We start from the raw sequence: 25,865 nt of genomic DNA on the forward strand, positions 1-25,865 counted from the left end.
ACCACTGGCCCAAAAGAAAGCTCAGTGCTCCTGCCCTGTAGTCCCTGGATCAGGAGGCCTGTGCGGAAGGCCCAGTCCATCCACCCAGAGGCTTTGGGACGAGCTTTGAGCTGTAACTAAAGGCCATGAAGGGATACAGGGTCAGGTGCCTTGAGTCAGCCAGACGTGCTCCAGTATGATGGCCTTGGGTGGTGACTGGTCCGCTGGGGAGGTAGGGAAAAGGGTCTGGATCTGAGGCTGTCAGACTTGCCCTGGATGGGAGAATCTGGTCCCTTGTGCTTCTAGACTGACCCCTCAGTGAGGGCGGGTCCCTGCACTGTCACGAGGAAGGCTCTGTCCCCACTGGAGTGCAGGGACACAGTCTGCATCAGGAACCAGCCCCAGCCCTGGCAAGGCTCACCCCAAGAGGCACGGCAGCATCTCGGCAGAACTGTTCTTAACAGGCGTGAGACCAGCCAGGATCAGGTAGACAAAGAAGCAAAAGCAGACGGGCCAGCCCCACCGTGGCCAGGTCCCCTCGCCTGCTGCACAGACGTGCTTTGCCAAGTGCTTTCCCCACTGCCATGACAGGAACACCTTGGGATGCCAGATCAGATGAGCCTTGAGGGTCTAAGAGCTCATTTGCGGTCAATAAAATACTTCGGTTCATGCTTTCAGACAGGCAGTCGGGAGGGTGCGCTCACACGCGTGTCAAGTCAGAATGGTCTTGAGAACCTCAGATCCAGCACGTTTTTTTTTTTTTATTTATTTTTATTGTAAACAAATGGGACACATGTTGTTTCTGTTTGTACGTGAAGTAACGGCCTATCATTTGCATATTCATACATCTACATAGGTGATGGTGTTTGATTCATTCCATTATTTTTTCCTTCCCCCCACCCCTCCCACCCCCTTTTCCCTCTATACAGTCCCTCCTACCTCCATTCTTGCCCCCCTCCCACCCCCCATTATGTGTCATCATCCGCTTATCAGTGAGATCATTCGTCCTTTGGATTTTTGAGATTGGCTCATCTCACTTAGCATGATATTCTCCAATTTCATCCATTTGCCTGCAAATGCCATAATTTTATCATTCTTTCTGGCTGAGTAATATTCCATTGTGTATATATATATATATACACCACAGTTTCTTTATCCATTCGTCAATTGAAGGACATCTAGGTTGGTTGCACAGTCAGGCTATTGTGAATTGAGCAGCTATGAACATTGATGTGGCTGTATCTCTGTAGTATGCTGGTTTTAAATCCTTTGGGTATAGGCTGAGGAGTGGGACAGGTGGGTCAAATGGTGGGTCCATTCCAAGCTTTCTGAGGAATCTCCACACTGCTTTCCAGAGTGGCTGCACTAATTTGCAGTCCCACCAGCAATGTATGAGTGTACCTTTTTCCCCACATCCTCTCCAACACCTATTGTTGCTTGTATTCTTGATAATCGCCATTCTAATTGGGGTGAGATGGAATCTTAGGGTAGTTTTGATTTGCATTTCTCTTATTACTAAAGATGGCAAACATTTTTTCATATGTTTGTTGATTGCTTGTAGATCTTCTTGAAGTGTCTGTTCATATCCTTGGCCCATTTTGTTGATTGGGTTATTTGTATTCTTGGTGTAGAGTTTTTTGAGTTCTTTATATATTCTGGAAATTAGTCCAGCACATTTTTATAGGTGACAAAATTGGATGGATGAGCTTTCAGTCCTTCACACAGCACCCTCTGCATCGCTGGGGGCAGGTGCAGCACTGAGCAAGCTATAGAGGGAGGAGGGCCGAGCAACAAAATGAGTTGCAGGGCTGCTGAAGGCCACACACGTGGGCAGGAGAAGTACAGGAGGGGCAGCCAGGGAAGACTGCACCCAAGACGTAGGGCTGAGGAAAGACCTGAGCCCCACAACCACTTCCCTATGGACGCCCCTGTGGTCCTCAGCTTTGCATCACTGTGACAAAATACCCGACACAGGCAACTTAAAAAGAGGAAAGGTTTATTTTGGCTCAAGGTTCGGAGGTTTCAGTCCATGACCACTTGGCTCTGCAGCCTTTTAGAAAGCACATCATGGCATAGGTGGAGGAAGCTGCTCACTTCTTGGTGGTCCAGAAGCAGAGAGCAGAGGGGCCAGGTTACCAGTGCCCTTCCAAGGCAGCCCTGTGTCCTACTTCCTCCCACCAGGCCCCACCTCCTAAAGGCTCTACTACCTCCCAGTAGTGCCATGGGCTGGGGACTGAGCCACCAACACATGGCCTTTGGGCCCACTCAAAGTCCAAACCCTGCAGCCTTGTCCTGGACTTTCAATATCCCTCCTCTCACAGTAGGTGGGCTTTTGTGCCTGGTTGTCAGAGCCTGGTTCCTTGTCCTAGTTGAGTAATATTCCACATGTGTACACACCACATTTTCTTTGCCCATTTATCTGTTGACAGACACTTGAGTTGTTACCTGCTATAAATAATGCTGGTGTTCAATTCTTTTGGATATATATATATATTCCCAGGAGTGGAATTGCTGGGTCGTGTGATAGTTGCCTGACGTCTTGAGGACAACTGGCCTGCTCTCCACAGCAGCTTTCATACTCCCAGCAGCAGTGCCAGGACTCCCAGCCCTCCAGGTCCTTGCCAAGGCTCACCACTGTCTGTTCCTGTTGTTCTGCAGGCACTGTACCACTGAGCCACGTCCCCATTTTATTTTTTATTTTGGGCAGGGTCTTGCTAAATTTCCCTGGCTGACCTCCAACTTGCAATCCTCCTGCTTCAGCCTCCTGGATAGCCAAGATTACAGGTGTGCGCACTACCACGTCTGGCTCAGGGTGGTTATGGTTTGCATTTCCCTAAAGACTAATGATTTTGTGTATGTGTGTGTGTGTTGCTGGGGATGGAGCCCAGGGCCTTTTGTATACTAGGTGAGCACTCTGCCACTGAGCTACACCTCCATCAGCCGTTTGCTAGCCGGGAAATTGAGTTGAGCTGTTTGTTCTTCTGTTGAGTTGTAAGAGGTTTTTTTTTGTACCAGGAATTGAACCCAGAGGCACTTCACCACTGAGCCATACTCCCTCTAAATACTTCATTTAGAGACAGGGTCTTGCTGAGTTGTTTGGTTGCTGAGGTTGGCTTTGAACTCATGATCCTCCTACCTCAGCCTCCTGAGCCACTGGGATTATAGGTGTGTGCCACTGCACCTGGCTACAGTAAGAGCTCTTTATATATCCTGGATCCTAGACTCTTATCAGATAAATGACCTGAAATATTTTATCCCAGTTTGTGTGTTGTCTTTTAATTTTCTTGATAGTGTCCAGTAAGTCGTTTTTGTACAAAATGAAATACATCTCTTTCACTAAGAAATAATGTGAACAAACATTGTCCTAAACAAATGGTTACCTCTGGGTAATTTGGATTGTCCCTATCTTAGGGTTTTTTCCATATTAATCAGGGTGAAAATTTCCAAGCTAACTAACTTGCAAACTGATAAATGGAAAGTGAAAGTTTTCGGTCATTACTTCATGTTATTATGACTTTTATGCATCTGGTAGGAAGACTGAAGTGCTGGATATTTAGGGTTTCTGCATGCACACCCATGGTGGAGCCTTGGGAGGCAGGGATGGGGTCCTGGCACATGTCCCCATGTGAACCAGACCCTCCCCGAGCATTTACCTACTCTTCTGTCATTCTGTTTTGTTTCTTCCACTGGTGCTGGGGCACGCATGGGGAAATAGAAACTGAAACTGAAGGCCACCAGCCATTGGTGCAGGCTGTGGGAGGCACTGCCCCCTGACGTCTGAGGCTTGGACTCATAAATGGACCATGGAGCAGCTGGAGGTGAGCAGCAGCAACTCAGGACGGTGCACCTGCGGAGGACCGAGCACTGGAGCCCGCAGCCATGGTGAGACAGATGGGGCTACTCCATCCCACCTCCCTCCCTCCCCTTGCTGGGCTCTCCCAGCAGCAGAGCACTCACTGCCAAGCCCGAGCTCAGCTGGGTTCCCCAATGTGAGGAGAGAAGGGCTCCAGGGTCCCCTGTGTAGGGCTCACAGGCACCCCAGGGCGGAGGGAGGAACGTGGAGGCTGCGGGAGGCTGGCCCTCCTGTGCCTGTTGGGTGGAGGGGGCAGGGCAGTGAGCAGCACCAGGGCCTGTGGCTGGTGTAGAGGTCTAAGCCCGTGTGATGCCTGCAGGGCTGGGACCTGAAGGTGAAGATGCTGGGGGGCGAGGAGTTCCTGGTGCCCCTGAGTGACCCCATGATGCTGGTGGACCTGAAGCAGAAGATTTTCCAGAAGATCGGGGTGCCTGCCTTCCAACAGCACCTGGCCCTGCCCAGTGGCACAGAGCTGCAGGACAGGGTCTCTCTGGTGGGCCAGGGCTTGGGCTCCAGCAGCACAGTCCTACTGATGGTGCAGAACTGTGACGGCCCGGTGAGCATCCTGGTGAGGAACGACAAGGGCCGCAGCAGACCCTACACCGTCCGGCTGACACAGAAGGTGGTGGAGCTCAAGCGCCAGGTGTGCCAGCAGGAGCACGTCCAGGAGGATATGTTCTGGCTGAGCTTCGAGGGGAGGTCCATGGAGGATCAGCAGCCTCTGGGGGAGTATGGCCTCACCTCCCAGTGCACAGTGTTCATGAACCTGCGGCTGCGAGGCGGCAGGGCAGGGCCTGGAGGGCGGAGCTGAGACCCCACCAGGATCAAGTGCTAGGAATAAACGATGACATAAGGAGTGAACTGCCTTCTGCTCTGTCTGCTTGCCCTCCCCTCCCCGTTGATGAGTTGGGGTCGGAGAGGTCTGAGAGAGAGCCAGGTCCACCGTGGTGACCAGGCCTGGGTTGGAAGCCAGGGGACCAGGGTGTCAGAGCCTAGTGGATCTCCACTGTGACTCTTCTCCCAGAAACTGAAGGGAGACATGCCTCTACACCTGCTGGGGGAGGGGGGTCACATCAAGAGAATGACAAAGAGACACATCTGTCAGGGCTGCCTGGCCAGATTCACAATGGCTCCACTTTTACCTCTAGGTGGCCAGACTTAGGGAGGAACAGGCCAGGTCAGGTCAGGTTCCACAGGCCACAGTCCCTTCAGAAGGGGCTCCACAGGACCAGCCCCTCCCAAAGCCCTGGAAGCAGTGAGGGTGGGTCCTAGGACCTGGGTGGGAGGACAAGGGAGCCTCTTACACACCACTGGGGGCTGGATCTGTCCACCTGCACTGTCCTGCCTGCAGTGGGGTGGAGCAAGGGGTGAACAGAGCATGTGCATCCTCTAGGGCCATGCCTAGTGGAGAGGCCAAGTTCAGCAGGTCGTGAGCACCTGGAATTGGTGGTTTACCTGTCCACCAGGAAAGCATGTCCCAGACAGTCCCAGATGGACCAAACTTCACCCCCTTCCTCTGGGAATGCTTCCGTCAGTCTTTTCCTTCTGTACCAACTTACCCAGTGAGTTCCACAGAAGCCAGGATGGGCACCCAGGATCCAGGTATGGTGGGTAGAATGTGCACCTCTCTGGTCCCTGGACCACTACCCTGGTGGCACTCAGACCTCAGCTTTCAAATGCCTCAGGAGGATATGGCTGGAGACCCTGAAGTCCCCTTTTGGGTGCATGGGATGCAGATCCAGGACCCCCCAGGTCCCCCTTTTGCCATGCTGCAACACAGCAAGTGTAAGCACAGACCCTTGAAGCCACCTTTTCCCTGAATCCCCCACCAGGATCAGAGTAGGCTGGAGTCCTCCTTTGGGGGCGTGTCTGCCACCCACCCTCAGTGCCTCTGGCTCAGAAACCTGTGGCTCACACACCCAGTTTTGAGAAGACATAATGGTGTCCTCTCTCTCCATCTTCGGCTAGGCCGGGCTCTAGCTTGGATCCTCTGGGCCTCAGCTTACTCCTGGATCTATGCAGGCTAAACTTAGAGTGGCCCAGGAGTGGCGAGGGGCGAGTCTGGCTCCCGGGTGGGACCACCAGCAGAAGGACAGCAGGGGGCGCCCTGCCCCCTCGCGGCAGGTCGCGAAACGCGGGCGGGAGGTGGGCGGGTCTGCGCGCCGCTTCCGCCAGTCACCGCCCGCACCGGTCCGCCGTTGGGGGGCGCGGCCTTCTGGGGACGCCCCCGCGCGCGAGCGAGCTGGAGTCGGGACCCTGAGAGCGCAGTCCCAGATCCCAGCTGGAGGGACCGCTCCTCCGCCAGAGGAGGGGCAGGCCGCAGGACCGAGGGGCGGCGGGTTCGGGCTCCCGCAGCCCCTCTGGCGGCCCCGTCGTCGCCGCGAGCCCCTTGGGAGTCCCGTCACGTCTCCTTTAGATTATGCATTAACCCGACTTCAGCCGCATTTCCTTGGGGGGACGTCCGCGCGGGCGGGGGGAGGGGCGTCCGCAGGGGCGAGGCACAGCAGAGATCCCCGGGCCCGCCCGCCCCCGGCCTGCTCAAGTCCCCGGCCGGTCCCACAGCCACCCGGCGCGACGCAGCGCTCCCACCCCCGGCCTCCGCCCGGCGCCGCCGTCCCGGTGCTTTGTTCGCGGCCGGCGCGGGTCGCAGGGCGCCGGGCGGGCGGGGCGGGCCCCGTGGGGGAGGGGCAGCGCCGCCCGGCCCCGCCCCCGCCCCGCCCCCGCGCCGCCCGCGCTCCTGCCGCCTCCCGGGGCTGCGTCCCGTCCTGTCCAGTCCGGTCCCCGGCGCGGCGCGGCCCGGCCCGCGCGCTCTCCCGGCCGCCTTCCGCCGTCTTCGGCTGCGCCATGGCCAGCCTGCGGCCGTCTGGCCCGGCTCCGTTGCGGCCACTGCTGCTGCTCCTGGTGGTGGCCGCGCACACCCTGCCCAGCGCCGGCGGGACGTGCCCGGAGCGCGCGCTGGAGCGGCGCGAGGAGGAGGCGAACGTGGTGCTCACCGGCACGGTGGAGGAGATCCTCAACGTGGACCCGGTGCAGCACACGTACTCCTGCAAGGTGGGCCCCGCTGGGACCCCAGCCCCCGGGAGGCCGGGGCCAGGGCCTCTTCCCCGCGATGCCGCCCCGAGGCCCTCCCCTCGCGTGCGGGCCGCCCTGCTGGGACCCCCCTACCCCAGGCCGTGGGAACGAACCCAGACGCACCGCAGCCCCTGCTCGCGCTCCCTTGGCGACCGCCAAGCCTCCGGGTGGGGCGCCAGGTCCCGGAAAACTCTGGAGCGACAGGGAAAGTTCCTGCGGTGTTGCTGCGGTACCGCCCGTGGTGCCCAGGCCCGGTACCGGGTGGTGGCTTCCCCTCCACCCAGAGCCTTCTCCCTTGTCGGAAACAAGTGCACCTCCCCCCAGGGAGGATGTGGGCTGCCGCACCCCCTCCCCACCAGCCAAAGAAAAGGGGTAGAGACGGGGGAGGTGACGCTTTTTGCCGGGAGTGGGGACAAGGGCTCGACCTGCTGTTCCCTGCTCCCCAGAGGCGGATACCAGGGCTAAAGGGGGTTGGAGAGAGAGAGAGGAAGGAGAGAAGAGAGGTGTGCACAGCCTGATTTCCTAACGTAGGGAGCCGGCTGAGGGGTGCTGCGGCCTCGGGTTGTGGGGTGCAGAAGCAGGGAGTGGGCGGGGCCGCCGCTGAACCTCGCGTGCCTGGGCGGGGAGGGGGGCTGGGACAGGTGCTCTGTCCTGCTCCCGGGAATACTGGAACTGCCCTGGCCACAGGGCGGGGAATCTTGTCCCGCTTCTCAGCTGGACCTCAGCTGGGAGCTCCTGGAGTAGGTATGGTGGATTTCCTCCACAAACGGCTAGGGAGGGCTCTGGGAACCCAAGGTTGGTCCTCCCTCGGACCCCCCAAACTACTCTCTGGATCAGAAATCGAATCATTCCTGATTCATGGAGATGGGGAGGGTTGCGGCTTCAGAGTGGCCTGTGCGGGCTACAGCCGGGGTCCCCCCACCCGCCGGGCCCCTCCCCTCACCACTGGGCGCTTTGCCAAGCCCCTGCAGGATTTTCCCGACTTCCTCCCCTGCTCTCGGGTGTGGCTGGGTGGGGGGAGGCGATGAAAGCCCACAGGCCCTCCCCGGCCTGGGTTATCTCCTGCCGGGCCCTCCTGGATGTGTGGAGGTTAGATGAGGCTGTTCCTGGGATTCTGCGGTCCCAAGCTGGCAGGTGGAAAGGCCACCCATTGTCTCACTCCCGTTCCAAGAGCCCTGGCCCCGACAGCTCTGAAAGAAGAGGCCTCTTCCCAGAACTCCTTTCACAGGGAGTACAGGGGTCTGGGGACCTGTTGTGCGGGGCTGCCTTGGGTGGCGGCTGCAGCTGTCCTTCACCCAAGTGTGTCAGAGTGGATGCCCTCAGGGCCCTGGGAGGAGGTGTAGGGTGGGGCTGCCCAATGCTGCCCAAACTTGACTTTGTGGTTCACACGCCTTGGCTTCATTGACTGTGGAGCTGGAGGAGGGGGCTTTCACTTCCTGGGGGGAAAGCGGCAGCCCACCCACAGGGCTGCAAAGTTCCAGGCTGGCCGCTTGCCCTGAAACCGCCCTCCACCCTGGTGGCTGGTCCTGGCTTTGCCCAGAGTGCGTGCAAGTGGGGTAGGCATTGGGGGAGAAGACAAGAGGAAGGATGGGAGGCCAGCACTCTGGGCCGGGTGGGCCCCTTCCCAATTCCAGCTTGAGCTTGGGTGGACGTTTTGGAGTTGGGTATTGACCTTGGTTAGACCTGGGGTAGGAGCTGATTCCTGGGGTGGGCATGGGGCATCTTTTCACAGATGAGGAGTTCCTGTGTCCTGTGTGCCATGGGGGGCAGCACCCACCCAGCACCATGTATACTTCCTGCAGCCTCTGCCCAGGAGCAGTCCGGAGGTCTTTGCCCAGGGCTGGGGTCTACTGTGGATATTCGGCCTAAGCAACTGAGGACAGAGAGGGGGAAGGGCCAGGCCACTGTCTGGCACCCTTCCCCAGTAGGAAGAGACCATTAACGCCTGCCCCTGTGTCTACCCAGGTTCGAGTCTGGAGGTACTTGAAGGGCAAAGATGTGGTGTCCCAGGAGAGCCTGCTGGACGGCGGCAACAAGGTAGTCATTGGCGGCTTTGGAGACCCCCTCATCTGTGACAACCAGGTGTCCACCGGGGACACCAGGATCTTCTTTGTGAACCCAGCACCCCCCTACCTGTGGCCAGCCCATAAGAATGAGCTAATGCTCAACTCTAGCCTCATGCGGATCACCCTGCGGAACCTGGAGGAGGTGGAGTTTTGTGTAGAAGGTGCGTGGGGGGGGGTCCATGTAGGGGTCCCGTTGGAGGGGCAGAGGGGTGACAGGTGTGAGCAGAGGGGCAGGCTTGGTGGGGAGTGGCAGAGCTGCGGCCACTTGTCCTCTGGTGGTGGCCAAGGGAGGGTGGCCAAGAGGGGTTTACTGCGGCTGGAGCACACAGCGTCTTGCTGTCTGGCTGTGTTCCCACCTCATTCCTACTTCCCTGCTCCCTGGCTGCATCTCCAACCATCCAGCTGCCAGAGCCCCAGATCAGAAGCAAGCCCCAGCCCTGCAAAGGGGCCAGCTTCCTCTCCCCTGCCTCCCCTTGGAGGGCTCTCTCCTGGGCCTGGGTGAATGGACACCAGCTATCATGCTCTGGCAGAAGCCCCATGTCTGCCTAGACTGTGCCCCACGTTTGAGCAAAGAGCCCTGTGGCCAGGCTTAGGGGTCGGAGGTCGGGGTCCTATACTGTGTCCCAGAGGCCCACAGTTTCTGGGAAGAGCCTCTCTGTGGGGCAAGTACTTCTGGGGACTGGACAGGTTAGTGCCTGAGCTCCTCCCCACCTGGCCTCTGGGAAATGACCCGTCACATGATGGGCCAGGGAATGTGGTGGGAGAATGTAAGAGCTCCTCGCCTCCACTTCCTGTCTGTTCCCTCTTGGCTGTCTGGAATGGGATATGGGGTGGGGGACACAGAAAAACTTCCTCCCCAGGGCAGTGGCAGGGGTCATGACTTCCAGTCTTCTGAGGTGCTCTGTTGGCTAGTGGGGAAGTCCTACCTCTTGTCTGTCTTTCTGCTTTGATGCTGACTTGGTTCCTGATGGGGGATCTTTGGGACCCTTCCCCCATGCTGTCTTGCCAGGGGCACTGTGAAGGAGGAGGGACTCAGCCCAGAATGGGCAGCCTTGTCTCTCCCCCAGCTGTGATCAGCTGCTCCTGGGCTGCCTCCAGGTCCCCTGGGCTTAGCTGAGAGGTCCAGCCAAGCCGTCCCACTAGGCAAGGACCAGAGAACCTGGTCCTGCCCTGGAAGCCTGTGGGCTGGGCATGGCATTGAAGCAAAGGGGGATGAGTGTGACTGAGGAAGGCCTAGAGAAGGAGGATCCAGGTTTGGGCCACACTTGTCCCCGAGAGATCAACAGAGCAGACCATTAACTCTGTAACTGGGTGGTTCCGGCCTGAGGGTCCATGACTCAGGAACTGAGGACTTGCTGAGGGCTCAGAGGTCGCACAGAGGAAGGGTCCCCGGGCAGAACAGGTTCGGCTTCTGAAGCCTACTTTGCCCATGCCAGATTTTGGTGTTGGGAATGCCCAGGTTGAGCAGAGGGACAGCTGTGAAGGAGGGTCCCCAGGGAGATCCCACCCCACCCCACCCCCTGGGCAGGTGTGGCTTGACCTACAGTGGACCACAGGACTGGCACTCAGGGATCAGTGTAGGACCTAAAATCCAGGTGGGGGCTTACAGATCGGGTCAAGGGGCCAGGGGAGGCCCCAGGGAGAGAAGACAAAATCTGGGTTCCACTGTAAGGTTTTGGGGAGTTTAGAGACCTTGAGCAGGGCTGAGTGCCATAAATCTCTATTTTGGAAGCAGACCACGGTGCCATGGCTGCTGGGACAGGGACCATCCCTCAGTGACCCAGGGTACGACAACGGGGCTCGGCCTCTTCCAGGTTCCCTTCAGGCCCGAGAGACCAGGTTGAAGAGCGTGTCTTGCCCAGCCCTCCCAAGCTGGGTCCATCTGCTGTGCTTCAGGAGATGAGCACCTCAGCCCCTCCCCGCCCTCCTGGAGACAGGGCTACAACCACGCCGACCCCTCCCCACACTGCCCTACCCACACAGGGCACAGGTGGTCTACGTGGCCCCTAGTCTTCAGTAGTCACCCCAGATCTCCAGGGCCCTCTTTGTGTGGGAATTCAGTCCTGGAACATGCCCTCCCCGACCCTGCCTAGACATCGCCCTGAGGGGTCCTGCCGCTAGAGGCTTCCCTTCCTCAGTTTCTCCCCTGGGCCAGCTGGGGACTTCCTGGCCTTGTCCATTCAGCCCCTCCCCCAGCTGCAGCCCCCAGGAAATCTCCTCCTCCCTCCTCTGCCTGGGGAGCCACATTCCTGGCATAGCTGAGACAGGTATGTGCCCCTCCCCCTGTACCACCTTTGGGGGCCCCTCCTGCTCCTTCCGGAAGGTGACCCCACCCCCTGCTTTGTCAGGAAAATGGCTTAGCCTCTCTTGGTGCCAGCTGCCACTTGGGAATCTGCTCAGGGCAGCCCTCTGCCACCTTGTGCTAGCCTGGACACTCCACCACCTCCCACTTCACCTCAGGAAGGGCCTCCTGCTTATTCCTACACACTCAGAGATCCCAGAAGGGACACAGGCCTGACTGGGGGCTGGCAGGGCAGCCTGAGGCCTTCCCTCCCCATTCAAAGCCAGGAGCAGAGAAAGGGAGTGTTGTCTGCCCCTGCCGGGGCCTGGCACAGGGACAGGGCAGGGGGCCAGGGTCGGAGTGAGCCTGGCACCTGCCCAGCCCGGCTCTGCCCAGCCCTGAAGCTGGGGGTCCTGGCAGCCATGTTCCCAGGCCTGGCCTAGCCAGCAGTGTTCCGGCCAAGCCCTTCCTGCCAGGCCAACTGTCCAGGGCCCGCAGGAGGGCAGTCCCAGGGCAGTGGGTGGGGGCATCCTGACCCCCAGGCCGTGTTCCTCTCACTGATCCCCGAGTCTGTGGGGACGCCAGGACCAGCGGCTCTCTCTGCTGGGTATTCCGCTATGTGCCATGTGCTCCCCCACCACATTCCTCTGCTGATGTGGGAGGCAGCTTCTCCCTGCCCCTGCTTCCCTCTTCTAGAATCCAGGTTCTCAGCCTACCCCTTGGCCCCACCTAGTGCCCTCAAGGCCCCTCCCCCAGGCAGGTCCAGGCTGGAGGCCGCTGGCACTGGCAACTGCCTGCCACCCGCAGCCTGCCCTGTGTGGCTGGGGGAGGGGCCGTCTCCTCCCCACCTGGGGTGCTGCTGGTGCTGCCAGTGCATTTCAGTGAGTGGGTCTGTCTTGTCTTTGGCTTCCCTGAGCTTCTGGGGCAGTTCTGGGATGGGTGGAGTATGCCATGGATTCTGTGGGGGTGACCTACCTTACGCAGGGAAAGGAGGGCAGGACTGAGCTGGTGGAAACAGCTCTTGGCTTTTTCCAGACCCACCCCACTTCCTCAATCCCCACCCAGAGAAGAGCCCCCGCCTCCATTCTCCGCAGACTAGAAATGGAAGAGGCTGCTTTGAAGCCACCCTCCCTTTCTCTCCTGGGCTGCCCCAGTGGAGGCTGGAGGGAGTTGGTTCTGTTGGGGCCTGCCTGCACCTTTGTGGGTGAGAGACCTGGGAGGGGGCTGCATTCAAGGTCAGAGGTCACCTGCTCAGGGCACTGGCCCAGGTCAGAGGCCATGTTCCCAGGCCAGGTTGATGTCTGCCCCCCAGCCCCAGAGGCAGAGGAGAGACTGCAGAGGTCAGGATGGGGCTGTTCCCACACTGAAAGGCAAGGGGTCCAGCCACAGGTTGCTCCTGCCAGCTCCCTGCCTCTTCCCACCTGGCTGTTCTCCCTTCAGAAGAGCTGATCCCCCAGCAGATCAAAGCCTACCCCCTTCACCACAGGAGGGTGGGAAACTGCTGTTGAAGCTTGGGGGGGCAACCCCACCCCTGTCTCCACTGTGGGACCCATGCCAGCTGTTCACATCAGAGGTGGGGGTAAGGCCTGGATGGGGTAGGGAGCTGCCCTCCTGGCTCCTCAGCTTCTTCCAGAGGCCCTGCTGGGCTGGGGGTTGCTGCAGTCACCACAGTAGCCCTGCCCCCCAGGCACTTGATTCCCCCCAGGGATGTTTACCTGCAGGAAGGGGGCTGTGCCCCCTGTGTGTCCTGCTCCTGGGCCCCAGGCTGTGGCAGTCTGTGCCTGGGAGCTGGGGAAGGTCTCGGAGGAGCCTCCAGTGGAGAGGGACCCTCCCCTCTTTGGGGCCCCCTCCCTCCAGCACAGATCCTGAGAACTTCCTCTGAGGAAGGCCCCCTGCAGGGGCTGCTAACAGCTGGACCTGGGAAAGGGGAGCTGGCCCCTCCCAGACTTCTTGCACCCCCCATGGAGTAGAGGCGTGGGAGAGGGCGCTGTGTCCACCAGCAGGCTGTTTCCAGCTGTGCCTGTGTGCTGTGTGTGCCTGGGGCCCTTAGCCGCCACGTTCCAAGCTGAGTGCAGTCATTCTGTACACTGTCAGAGCCTGGTTGGCAGTGGTGGTTCCTGATGCCACAGTGTCCCTGGGCTCAGCCTGGGAGGACAGCACTCAAGTGTTGGCCAGTGGGCACCCTCTGCCTGTGTTGAGCAGCCTCTCTTCTCATGCACATGTATCACCTCTGCTTGCTGCTGATTGTTCAGTCTGCCTCTGCCGCGACAAGCTGGGCCTTGTGCCTGTCAGCTGCCCAGCACTTTATCCTGTGGGCTCTGCCCCTGGGAGTAGCTGAGGTGGCCAGATGAAGGGCATGCTTGGTGGGCTGCAGTGAGGACAGTGCCTGACCCTGAGGCTGATGCAGACACGCTCCCTCCCCTGAGGCAGGCCTGAGCTCCCTGTGCTCCCCTTGCCACCCAGGCTGGGCCCTAGGAGAAGCAGTCTGGCCAGTGGGGCATCCTGCCCACAGCATGAGGTCCCAGTGCACTTGGGAGTGAGTGAGCGCTGACACCCAGGGAAAGCAGGGGACAGCAGCTGCCCCCTGTGGCTTGGGTGAGGTGGGAGAAAGGTGCCATGCAGGAAGGGGACAGGGCCAAAAGCCAGCCACCCTGCCAGGACCCCTGGCTGGGAGAGCAAGCCGACCCTCTCCTCCTCCCTGCCCACCTCCTCCACAGCACTGCCCTCCAGAGCCTGTCTCTGCTCTCTGCTTCCTGCACCTTTGGTCCTTTGACCTTCTCCCTGTCCTGCACATCCCAGTGCCCACCTTTTCAGCACCTCCAGGAAAGCCCCTGGAACTCGGCCCTTGGCAGGAGTGGTACCCACCCCCCGTGTCTGGTGCCTCTAGCCCAGCTCAGCACAACTGAACTCTCAAAAGGCATTGATCACATCTGGGTTCCACCTATCTCCACAGTCCCTTTCCTCCTGGAAATGGACAGGGCCTGACTGAATTGGGTTTTGAGCTGCCTGGCAGGGAAGAGGCATGTTTTACAGTACCTGCTCACCTGACACCCCTTAGTTGTTGTGGCAGGGGCGCAGGGTGGGGCTCCCCCTTAGATCTGTGCCTGAGAAGCTGTCCTGACCGTGCCTATTGCTGCTCCCACTGTCCCTGTCCCCCAGACTGCACCACACTAGCCTCCTCCCCTGCAGCTTCTTGAGCAAGTTCCCATCCAGGGCCTTGGCAACTGCCTCTGTCTGAGGCTCTTCTCTGAATCTGTGCAAAAGCCCCCTTCCCATCACTGGTCTGTGTGCAAATACCACCCCTAGAGGCCACGTTACCAGTCTGGGCTTAGTTAGAAACTGCCATGATATAGCTTCCTTGAGGCTGTGCTGGGGACACTGAGCCCTGCCCAGGGACGCAGACTGGCTGGTTAGGGCGGGTTAATGACCAGGTGTGATCAGCTGAGGAGTGAGGGGTGGGGTCCAGCCTGCAGGCTTCCAGGAGTGTCCGCTGACCTGTGAGCCAGCTCTCGATGCCTCTGTCCTTAATTCTCACTCACTCTCACCACCTGAAGAGCACCATGTGTCTGGGGAGGCAAAGGGCACAGACACTTCCTGGCCTCACCTGAGGTTGGCAAGAGGAGCCACTAAAGGCCGGCCTGGGCCCAGCAGCGACATCCTGCTGTGACGTGTCAGTGCCTGCCAAGGGGCAGGGGAGGATGTGGTACAGCCTGAAACACCCCGAGGAGACTGCAGGCTGTGGAGGCACTGCCCGCCCCCGCCAACATAGCCACACACCTGTGCGGTTGGCTGGGCGAAGTTTCCCTTCTGAGCACACAGCCCCAGGAGCCCAGCGGGCAAGGGAGCAAAGGCCTGGCCCTCGTCTGACTGGAGGGCGGACGGTGTGTCCGCAGGTGGCACCTGCACACAGGAGCCGGGTACAGGTCTGACCCACAGCTAGGTTCTGTGGGCTCCCGGCCATCCCACCCCACCTGATCTTTTCCAAAGGAGCCCCACCCACTCCAGAGCAGAGAGAGGGGTCATCTGCATGAGAATAGGCCAGTGAGTTGCCAGTGGGCCGGACTGCCACCCTTTCCAGGGCCCATAGAAATACCTGGAAGTTCCCAGCTAGATCTTAAAAGTGTGCACACCGTGTACCTGGATGAGGGGTGAGGAGGTGTGCTCAGCTAGTATGGGGGGGCCCAGTGTGTGCATGCAGGTGAGGGCGTGTGACCCCAATGCTGCAGACTTGGAGTGTGCCTGCACCCCCAGAGGAATGCTAGTGTGTGCTGCTGTTGCTAGGGTGTGAGCCCAGAGTCTGGGGGGCTGTTTCCTGGCTCAGTATCCTGTTCATTCCCGGGGCATGGGCCTGCGTGGGCTGCTCCGGCTGAATGATTTTGTCTGAAGATCCCAAAATAGCTTCAGTAGCCTGAGCTCCCCTCCCCCGCGGGCCTGGAGCCTCAATGGCTCTTTGTCTCTTGAAGACATTGCACCCCTGCAGGGGGCGCAGACACTGACTGGGACTTAGTGGGGCCCCGGCTGCCGGCCTTGTTCCCCTTCCCACTGGCTGAGCCCAGAGGACCCTGAGCCCCATTCCTGGCCATCTCAGGCCCCCATGTAAGCATCCAGGCCAGGCTGCTGGCATCCCTTCAGTAGCAGATCCCAGGGTCTCTGGGGGAGCCAGACTTTGCCAAGGGCTCCCATTACCACTCAGACCCCCCTGCCCCCAACTCCTCCACCCCATTCCCAGCTTCTTTCCGTGGAACACACCTGGAACATCCTCAGTGTCCCTGGGGCTGGGCCATGGCACTTTCCGGGGGTCCTCCCCAACCCAGCCGTGAGAGGCAAATAGGAAAGCCTGCATGAGGCACCCCGCACCAAGTCTGGGCTCGGCCTTCTGGCTCTGGGCCAAGCCCTGCCCTGGGAGATAAAAAGTCAGACCCTGCCCTGGGCACGGAGTTGACAGCACTGCCTGGACACTATCAGTGTGTCATGGGCAGCGTGAGGGATCCAGAGGTGGTTGGGGCAGGAGCTCCCAGAAGACAGGTGAGGCTGGCCAGGGACTGGAACTTCCTGCCAAGTGTCATAACAACAATGGGTTTCAGGGCCACAAGAGGTGGGAAGGTCCCTAACAGGTGATGAAGCAGGGTGACTCCCGTGTGGGATGTGGCAGTGGAAGGAGTGGGAACAGAGGGACAGGGCAGAAAGTTAAGTGCCAAGAGGCTGCCTAGACTGAGGCCGGCTTCAGGGGCAGCCTGGCCAGGAAACAGTTGGCAGGATGGGGGCTCCACGGGATACTTTTGGGATAGAGGGACCTCCGGGAGGGTCCACATGGAGGCCATGTGGAGGTGGGGCCAGGGGGCAGTGAAGGCAGGGCCCTAGGGCCCAGGAAGGACTCATTCAAGGGCAAGACAGAGGGAGCCCTACAGACAGACCAGGAACCCACAGGAGGTGGGGGTGGTCACTCTTTCTTTCCCAAGGTGGACTGAGATGAGTCAGGGTGAACACAGGTGGCACTGGTAGCTGTGGTAGCAGCAGTTTGTCTGGAAAGAGGACCTGCTGAGGGAACTTAGACCTGCCCGCAGAGCCCGTGGGTATGACTGGGTGGTGCTAAGGGGTGGGGTCACCAGGTTCTGGCAGGGTGCAGTCTGGCCTAGAGGAGGAGGACCCTAGTGCAGAAGGGACATGGCACCGTGAAAACTCGCATGGGGGGTTGTGAGCAGGACCAGTGAAGAGTGAGGGGTGGGTGTGCAGAGATCTTTCCAGGATAGTGAAGGTGTTATTCATGAAGGTGGTCACCCTGGCCTCGGGAGGGTAGACGTGACTGGTCAGGATTGCGTGGGGATCCGGGCTGTGGGACCTCTCTGACACGTGGTGCCCCCAAATTTGGAGGGAGCAGCAGTCGGGGATCCCAGACTGCACCACCAGCCCCTCCTTTCTGGCTCGGAATTCCCAGGGAGGCCGCTGGGGGCGCTCCAGGCCCGCGGGACCGCGCTGGGGGTTCCGACAGCTATTTGCATACGGCTTATTTGCCTGGGGCTCATTTGCATTTTTTTCTCTTCACACTGAAGAGAGTTGGGGTTGCACTGGTGATTTGAGGTGTTTGCTGCCAATTCCTAGGGGAGGGGTGGGCAAGGAGACTTCTGGACACCTCACATCCACCCTGCCTCCACCTTGCACCCTACCTGGGGACCCTTCCCCACAGACACCAGGGTGGAGCTGTCAGAAGGCACATTTGCAGGCACACACAGGCCGAATGCCCGAACCCTAGAACGGGATCCTGCGGGGACTGTCCCCCTACAGATACGTTACACCTTACTGCACCGCTGGGCACCAGCCCAGCCTCTGCCCGCGACTCAGCCCCTGCTCCTACCACGCCCCTGGTCCGTGCCCTTCCCCGAAGAGCTTCCATTCTTATCTCCCTCGCTTCACTCCCCATCCCCCGGCCAGCACCAGCCTCCACACCAGCACCTGGCCTGCCTCAGTTCCTCTTCCGGCCCCTCCCCTGGCCTCGGCCCCTACCTCCTGCCCCTTGCCACCCCTCCCGCGGCCCCTGCCCCCTTTATAGCACCGTCCTGCCCCTGCCTTTACCCCCCACGTCAACGCTGTCCCTTCATCCCTTTTGTGAGTCGCGTCCGCCCATCCTCTGCCCGGAGCTGCGACTCCCTGCGGACGCCGGGGTCCCCCGAGGCATCTTCCTTTGTCTCTGCTCCCCGCCCTCCCTCCGCGGCGCCCCTCGCCCCTCACTCACCGCCCCAGCCTCGGCGAGGGTGAGGGCAGCCGCTGTTGCTGGAGGCGGGCGGGCGCCTCCGCGGCCGGCTCTTTATTCTCTCCGACGCTGTCGCTCCTCCCGCTGCTGCCATCGCGCTCCCGCCTCTGCCAGGCGCGAGCAGCAGGCCCCGCGCCCGCGCCCTGCGCCCGCGGTCCCGCCGGCCTCTGCCTCTCCAGCGGCGCCCGCTCGGCGGACAGCGCCGGCTGGCGGGCGGAAGGGTTGCGGCCGGCAAGGGTGGCCCTGGCCTTCCTCCATCCTTCGTCAGCTTCTGAGTGCACATTTGGGATTTCTACTCCTGGAGAATTCTGCACACATCCAATTATGAGTCTGGAGGACTGGGCAGGGTCTGGCGCGCCCCAGGCTGTGAGTGGGGCTGAACTTTGAGAGCACAGCAGATGCCCACTGCCCCAGGGGACCTAGAATGGGGGCAATAGCCCCGAAGAGGCCTAAGGGCGCTCCGTGAGGACCCACGCCCCAAGAGAGAGGCCAAGCCCCAGGCCATGCCTCCATTGCCGCTGGAGCGGGCCGCTGGGCAGCAGCCTGGCGCCTCACTGGTGGTGCGGTACTTCATGATCCCCTGCAACGTCTGTTTGATCCTGCTGGCCACCTCCACGCTGGGCTTCGCGGTGCTGCTCTTCCTCAACAACTGTACGTGGCGGCTGGGTGGGGCCCAAGTGGCCCTGCTTCTGCTGACCAAATCCTGCTTCCCAGTTGGCAAGGGTACAGGGCAGGCAGGGTCACAATGAGACCAGGGGCCACAACAGCTTAGGTGGGCCACTCTTGGCCTCTTGAGACCTGTCCTTGGGCTTCTGGCCAGCTGACCCCATCCTGAGGAGCAGAAACAACTTTCTGTGGGAGTTAGAAAGAGGCATCTGCACTGGGAATGAGGGCTTGGACTGATTGGTGAATCTGATGACTGGCTGGTTCCCTTTACTGGGGACCCACTTGACAGGTGAAGGGTGTCAGGCCCTGACCATGCAGCTGGAGAGACAGAGGAAGATAAAGGCCTCTGCCTTCTTCCCCAGAGTCGAGCCAGCCTGCAGGGGAAGGGCAGAGTGGGCATGGTGGGCTGTGAGAGGCCCTGCTCAGAGGGCCTTAACTTGGAGATTTGTTTTTTTCCAGACAAACCTGGGACCCACTTCACACCAGCACCTCCCATGCCTCCTGACGGTGAGTGAGCAGTCTGGGTGACTGGAGAAGCTCAGGGTGGCAAGTGGACTGGGCATCCTGGGGTTGGGGCCATTCTGGGTGTTTATACCACGGGTGTCAGATGTCTGGAGAGAGAGGAAGCTGGGCAGGGGAGCCTGGGTTCCTTCTGGGGTGCTCACTGAGTCCAAGACCGAGGGTCTCTGCTCCTGACCAGTGCACAGGCAAGACTAATTTCTCTGGGACTTAGCCTCAAGTTTGGGAGCAAGTCCTGGAACCCCAGGAAGTGAGATGCTGGCAGGTGGTGTGGGCAGGGTGGGGATGGGCAGTGGAGTAGGCCCGTTGCGGGGGCTTCCTCCTTTGTCCTCCCTTCTCCCTCTTCAGGAAGGGGTGGGGCCTGGCAGGGGTTGAGACAGACAGAAGTGCAAAAGGGGAGACTGAGCTGGGGGATGGGGAGGGTCTCAGCATGATTCGGGACGTGAGGAGGGGCCTGAAAGCCTACATCTGTCCCTGGGAGGGACAGTGATGGAGGGCTGGCCGACCTTTTGACCTCCTTGTGGGTTGGGAAGTCCTCCCACAGGGCTGCTGGAGTATGGGCCTCTGTAATTAGGTTAATGTCAGAGGGGAAGAGGAGGCGCTAGTGCTGCAGAGGAACAAGGACCAGGGGTAGCCATGGCTCTGCCCGCCCTGCCTGAGTCTTTAGCAGGCTGCTGTCAGTCCTGCCCCGTCACTGGGTTCTCTGTCCAGGTGCGCAGAGTCACGTGTCCAGAGCTGTCTGACCTGAGCAGGACATGGGTAGGGAGGACAACTAGGAAGAGCCCTGAATGGCCTGGGGTGGAGGTGGGCCCTGGGCTTTCTTCTCAGGATGCACCCCTGGGTTGCGTGAGGCAGGGTTGCCTCCTGAGTCTTGGGCATGGGAAACAGTGGCTAGAGGAGATGGCTTCCCTCCCTCTACCTGCAGCCCTGTGCTGGGAGGTGAGGGCAAGGGGAGTGGAGAGCTTGGGTACCCAGAAGCAGGAGCTGGATTCACGGGTACAGGATGGAGGGCTCTGCTGTCCTTTAGTGGCCATCTGGACCAGGGTCACCTGTGACCAACTTTCCTTTATTCCTGGAGGCTACAGTGTGCTTTCGTGTGTGTGTGTGTGTGTGTGTGTGTGTGTGTGTGTGTGTGTGTGTGTTCCTCTGTGGTGCTGGGGATCAAAGCCAGAGCCTACCATGGAGCCCCAGCCCCAGCTCCACCCTCTTTTTACTTTTCGTTTTGAGACAGGGTATCACTACGTTTCTGAAACTGGCTTTGAACTTGCAGTCCTCCTGCCTTAGCTTCCCGAGTAGCTAGGATTTCAGGCATGACCATCTGTGCTTCCTAATGTGCTGGGCTCCCTGGACTGGGCAGCATTTGTAGTGGGGCAGTAGGAATGGGTGATGGTGGCTGTGGGGTCCCCTTCCTGGCCCTGGGCTCTGCTTGTGTCCCTGACAGCAGTACCCCTCCTCAGAATGCTCCAACCAGACCTGAAGGCCCCTCAGAGCTCCAAGCCCCACCTGGGCTGTGGGAGGGGAGCCTGTGGCCTCTGAGGTGCCTCTTCCTGGAGGATTATAGTCCTTCTCCTGAGACACAGGAACCTTGGGGTTGGGGAAGTGCATTGATATGTGACCTGGTATTTGCAGGAATCGTGGGGTAAGTGGATGTGGGAGCAGTCCATTTGTCTCAGACCACTGTCCCCCTCCTGACCTAGGGCAGGAGGTCGTGACCCAGTCAAGTCCTACCTCTTCCATGAAGGGGCCCATGTCCTTCAGTGGGGTGACTGTGAGGAGGAGGCTGATCTGCACTGGGCTGGGATTGGGCACTGAGTGTCCACAGCCCCTCTCCTGAGTCCCTCCACATAGCTGCCCGCGTGGGTCCCTTGTGCACACCCCAGCCATCACAACACACCTGTGGCCACAAGCAGGGCTCTGGATGTCCGTTCCATCCCCCAAACCCCTGAGACCAGGAGGAGAGTTAAGTATACCAGCTGCATCTGTGGCTATAAAAAGCCCCTTCCACCTCCGCACAGCAGTGAGAGATTGCTCTGGTGGGAAGCTCAGTGGCCAGGGAGAGGCTTCCACTGGGAACTGAGCAGGGCGGGCATGGTGGGGCCCCCAGAGGTGACCCACAAGGGAACCATGTCACCTGCATTTATGAGGGGCAGCAGATTTCTGCGTCCAGCTCTGCCACTACTTAGTAGTGACTTTGTCAGGAGGCCTCTCTGCCTCAGTTTTCTCTTCTGCTGAGTGGGTTTGAGGTGGGTTATTGTGTATGATGACGGAGTATGCCTGGCACACAGGGGGCATGGCTGCTGCGATAGACTCTGCCTGCACCTGTGTGCAGGTATGCCTGTGTGGGTGGGTTGACTCTTAAGTTCTTGAGCCCTTCAGATCTCCTGGTCCCACGGCCAGAGAGACACATAAAGGGCCGTCATGCTGTAGGTATCCACAGGGTGCTAGGGAGCAGCCCCTCGCTCAGCCTAAGGGCTTGAGCATGGGAGGAAGCAGGGCCCATCCTGAAGATGGGGATTCCTGAACTAACTTGAGAAGTTACTTCGCTCTGGCCAGCCAGTGACCACATGTGTGATTCAGCTGCTAGGGGGGCTTTGGTAGGGTCACAAGTTCAAGGCCAGCCTGGAGTCCGCACCAAGACTCTCTCAAAATAAGAAATGTAAAAAGGACTGGGGATCCCAGTCCTCAAAAAAAAAAAGAGAAGTTAACTTTGTCCTGGCAGGGACAGAAATAAGGACCAGCACTGTGTGCTCTGTAGTGTGGCTTCACTGCAAAAACCTTGGTGGGCTGTGGACTGAGGACCAGGCAGGGCTGCCCCCCAGGAACGGCTCTTTCTGGCTGTGAGGTCAGGACCTTGGAGAGATCTGGCTAGACGGGGTACCTGATCCGTAGAAAGGCTAAACCCAGAGCACAGACAGCAGCTGGCTGAGAAACCCAGGGGAAGGGAGGTGACTCAGCCCTTGACCCTGGGGTTCGCCTGTAGACCTTGATCAGCAGGTCCAGCTGAAGCCCAGGCATTATTAGCAAGTGCCTGTTGAAGTCGGCCTGGGAGTCCCAAGGGCCCTGCATTCGAGAGAAGCTCCACCAGGAGGCAGAGGGGATGGGAGCCTGTGGCCTGGCCTGCAGAGGGGCCACCGGGAAGCAGGTCCTATAGTCCCGTTCACAGAAAGGGATACCAAGGCACAGCGAGCTGGGGGCAGGGAAGGCAGGCCAAAGCCCTGTTCTTTCAGCCTTGCAGGGTTGGGTCAGGCAGGGGGAGACTGGGGTGGGCTGTTACCATAGCAGCAGCTGGCTCCAGCTCCCCACCCCTCCTAGGAGATGGGGAGGGGACTTCTGCTTCATTTCTGCAACCTGCCAGGAGGTGACAAGGCCCTGCCACCCATGACTTATTAACGATAATTGAACCAAATTAAACATTTATTAGACAGCTTCAGCCCCTAATGGACCCGCCTCACCCCTGGGTACACTTGCCTGCAGAGCCAGCCTATCCCCAGCCCTAGCAGCGGTCGGGGGTCCTAGGTGGATGGGAGGTGTCGGCATGGTGGAGAAACAGCACACAGAGACACCAGGTGTTTTGAGGCTGAATCCGAATCTTTATTATTCACAAAATCTTTTTGTATGTTTTTTCTTTGGTATTGATTACATTGTTTCATGGTTAATACAATGAAATGTTAAGTAAAAAAAATCTTTAAGAGTATAATTAACTATCTTTTTCAAGAAACATGTTCTTACTGAAAGATGGCTTAAATTAAAAAAAAAAAAAAAAAAAAATTTTTAAGCCCGGTTCCCAGCAAGGTAGAAGGTACCATGCTACATTTAGTTTTCATTTCCTTGAAAGAATACATCATTAAGGATCTATAGAAGTTACCCTTTCCAAGAACTCTAATGTTAGTTATTAACAGTGGAAAGTTTTTGTTATTACTGACAGAAAGTAGAGGATTCAGCTTATAGTTAATGTTTATTCTATTTCATGTACTCAATGGAGGACTAAAACTCTATTTTGATCTTTAAAGAACTAGACATAGGAAGAATGAATACAAATTATACTTATGATTAACCTATGTATTTTTTTATTAAGTGGGAAAAATATCCTTAAACTTAATCATAAACACAAAGAAAGCAATGAAGACCAAAAACCACATCAAAGCTCAGAGGAATATACTCTCATATACCTAAATATAACTTTTAGAGAATTTGTATACTAAAGAAATCACAGGCTCTTTACAAATTTGAGCAAATCATAATTGCCTATTTATGGTTTCATCTAAGTATTAATATTAAACTTTATTGTATGTTATTTTGTGTCCCAGCACCATGAAATCTCCCTAGTGTTCTCTATAATCTGAATCTAAGGATATATTGATTATTAGTAGCAACTGCACATGGAGACATGCCACGCCTATGGCCCCCAAGAGGGAGGATGATCTCTCAACAGAACCGTGTCAAGTGTTGGAGTGGTAGGAAATAGATGCAGCCCAGTCCCAGTGCTGAGCTCAGGGTGGCTGCCTGGAGAGGCCCTAGTGGCTCTGGGTTCAAATGTCCCGTGCTCCCTTCATTTGTACACTCTGGTACAGGGCCTGCCTCTCCCTGGGCCCGCCTGGTGGGCTGCATTGGAGGCTTAGTGGTAGGGTGTGTGCTGGACCCTCTATCTGCAGAACCAGGGCTGCAGCGTCAGTCGAGTGACAGGCCCCGCTGAGCTGAGCGGCGCCTGGGGCTGTGTGGAGCAGCTGCACGGGGGGGGGTGGGGGAGGGCTGGGACCTGGTTCTCCTCAGGGGCGGAGGTGGCAGGGCTCCAGCGTGGGTGACACCCAGGCAGCTCCCAGAAACTCATGGCCTGGGTTGGGGTGACCCTGGGCTGAGAGGTAACAAGAGGGGCTCTGGGGCTGCCGTGGGAGGGGGCTCTGGGCAGTGCGGAGCCTCAGCTGCTTGCTTCAGAGTTGGCCGGGGGCCCTTTCCTGCTGTGTGCTGCAGATCTGCTGAGGTGGAGTGGGAGTGGGTGGCTTGTCCTGTTGTGGGGACAGGAGGCCCCTCTCCCTATCAGAGGCTGTGGAGAATGTTCTCCAAGAGGAAAGGCCCCTGGGCTGGCTGGGGAGCCCTCCAGGGGTTAGGCCCTGTGAACACGCACAGGAGTGTCCGACTCGTAGCCACGCATGGACTTGAACACATTGGACCCACGTGTGGGACGTGCCTGGAGGGCTGCAGCAGTGCCCCAGCCTCGGGCCCTGGCTCCAACCACCCCTCTGGTGCCCAACCCCAGCGTGCAGGGGAATGCTGTGTGGCTTTGGCGCCGTGTGTGAGCCCAGTGCCGAGGATCCAGGCCGGGCCTCCTGCGTGTGCAAGAAGAGCGCCTGCCCTGCTGTCGTGGCGCCAGTGTGTGGTTCCGACGCCTCCACCTACAGCAGTGAGTGCGAGCTGCAGCGTGCCCAGTGCCACCTGCAGCGGCGCATCCGTCTGCTGCGACGGGGGCCCTGTGGTGAGTGAGTGCGCGGGGGGGGTGGGCAGTGCAGGGGCGGCTGGACGGCCAGTGTGACCCCACTCCGCCCTCCACAGGGTCCCGGGACCCCTGCTCCAACGTGACCTGCAGCTTTGGCAGCACCTGCGCACCCTCCGCCGACGGGCAGACCGCCTCCTGCCTGTGTCCCACGACCTGCCGCGGGGCCCCGGAGGGCACCGTGTGTGGCAGCGATGGTGTGGACTATCCCGGGGAGTGCCAGCTGCTGCGCCGGGCATGCGCACGCCAGGAGAACATCTTTAAGAAGTTTGACGGCCCCTGTGGTGAGTGCCTGCCCACATCCGCTCCTCCCCTGGCATGTAGGCAATACCCCTGACTCCTGCCCTTGCACCCCCAGACCCCTGCCAGGGAGCCCTTGCTGACTTGAGCCGCATCTGCCGCGTGAACCCGCGCACTCGGCGCCCCGAGATGCTCCTGCGCCCAGAGAGCTGCCCTCCCCGGGGCTCACCTGTGTGCGGGGACGACGGGGTCACCTATGCAAACGACTGCATCATGGGCCACTCCGGGGCTGCCCGTGGCCTGCTCCTGCAGAGAGTGCGCTCTGGCCAGTGCCAGCCTCAAGGTGGGCTGCTTCCCAGGAGGGTGCCCGGCCACTGTGGCCTGTGAGGCACACCCGTGTTGCCCACCCCCACACGTGTTCCCCCGCATGGGGTCCCCGCGCACTGCTCGTGTCCACGGGGTCCTGCATGAGGGCTCTGGTGTGGGTCTGGCCTCACCTCCTTGCCCACCCCCAGACCAGTGCCCCGAGGCCTGCCAGTTCGGTGCCGTGTGCCTGTCCCGCCGTGGCCGCCCCCGCTGCTCCTGCGACCGCGTCACCTGTGAGGGGGCCTACAGACCTGTGTGCGCCCAGGACGGGCACACGTACGACAATGACTGCTGGCGCCAGCAGGCCGAGTGCCAGCAGCAGCGAGCCATCCCTGCCAGGCACCAGGGCCCGTGTGGTGAGCACCTGCTCGCGGCCGGCGGCCTTGCCCATCGTCACATGCCATCTTCATCCCTGGGCACACACCTCCGGGGCTTGGGCCAGGGTGGGTGCCCTGGGAGGGGGCAGGGGTGGAGGGTGCCTGGAACCCTGGTGTCGGTGGTCAGAGGTGGACCCACTTCTGGCCACGGGAGTCCAGCCCTCGGGGCCTCTCATCTGTCTGTCCCTCCATCTCTGTTCTGCCTCAGGG

The 25,865-nt window shown here is 59.4% G+C and overlaps 2 protein-coding genes across 4 annotated transcripts in view; both read left to right on the forward strand.

The window, feature by feature from the left end:
• The first annotated feature begins 3,060 nt into the window (after nucleotides 1-3,060).
• On the forward strand, nucleotides 3,061-4,691 carry ISG15 (ISG15 ubiquitin like modifier). Its single transcript, XM_079119260.1, has 2 exons — nucleotides 3,061-3,861; nucleotides 4,152-4,691. The coding sequence occupies exons 1-2, from the start codon at nucleotides 3,859-3,861 to the stop codon at nucleotides 4,641-4,643; spliced, it is 495 nt and encodes a 164-aa protein (XP_078975386.1). The 5' UTR covers nucleotides 3,061-3,858; the 3' UTR covers nucleotides 4,644-4,691.
• A 1,142-nt stretch (nucleotides 4,692-5,833) lies between these two features.
• AGRN (agrin) overlaps nucleotides 5,834-25,865 on the forward strand; it is a 32,778-nt gene continuing 12,746 nt past the window's right edge. For all 3 annotated transcript variants that reach the window (XM_079118988.1, XM_079118989.1, XM_079118990.1), the window contains exons 1-7: nucleotides 5,834-6,883; nucleotides 8,870-9,131; nucleotides 19,125-19,172; nucleotides 24,439-24,654; nucleotides 24,732-24,956; nucleotides 25,031-25,255; nucleotides 25,428-25,634. In XM_079118988.1, coding sequence (XP_078975114.1) covers nucleotides 5,849-6,883; nucleotides 8,870-9,131; nucleotides 19,125-19,172; nucleotides 24,439-24,654; nucleotides 24,732-24,956; nucleotides 25,031-25,255; nucleotides 25,428-25,634 — 2,218 coding nt within the window. In that variant the 5' untranslated portion in view covers nucleotides 5,834-5,848. The remainder of the gene's footprint in view (nucleotides 6,884-8,869; nucleotides 9,132-19,124; nucleotides 19,173-24,438; nucleotides 24,655-24,731; nucleotides 24,957-25,030; nucleotides 25,256-25,427; nucleotides 25,635-25,865) is intronic.

Source organism: Sciurus vulgaris (assembly GCF_902686455.1).
Source record: "Sciurus vulgaris genome assembly, chromosome: 1".
NCBI lineage: Eukaryota > Metazoa > Chordata > Mammalia > Rodentia > Sciuridae > Sciurus > Sciurus vulgaris.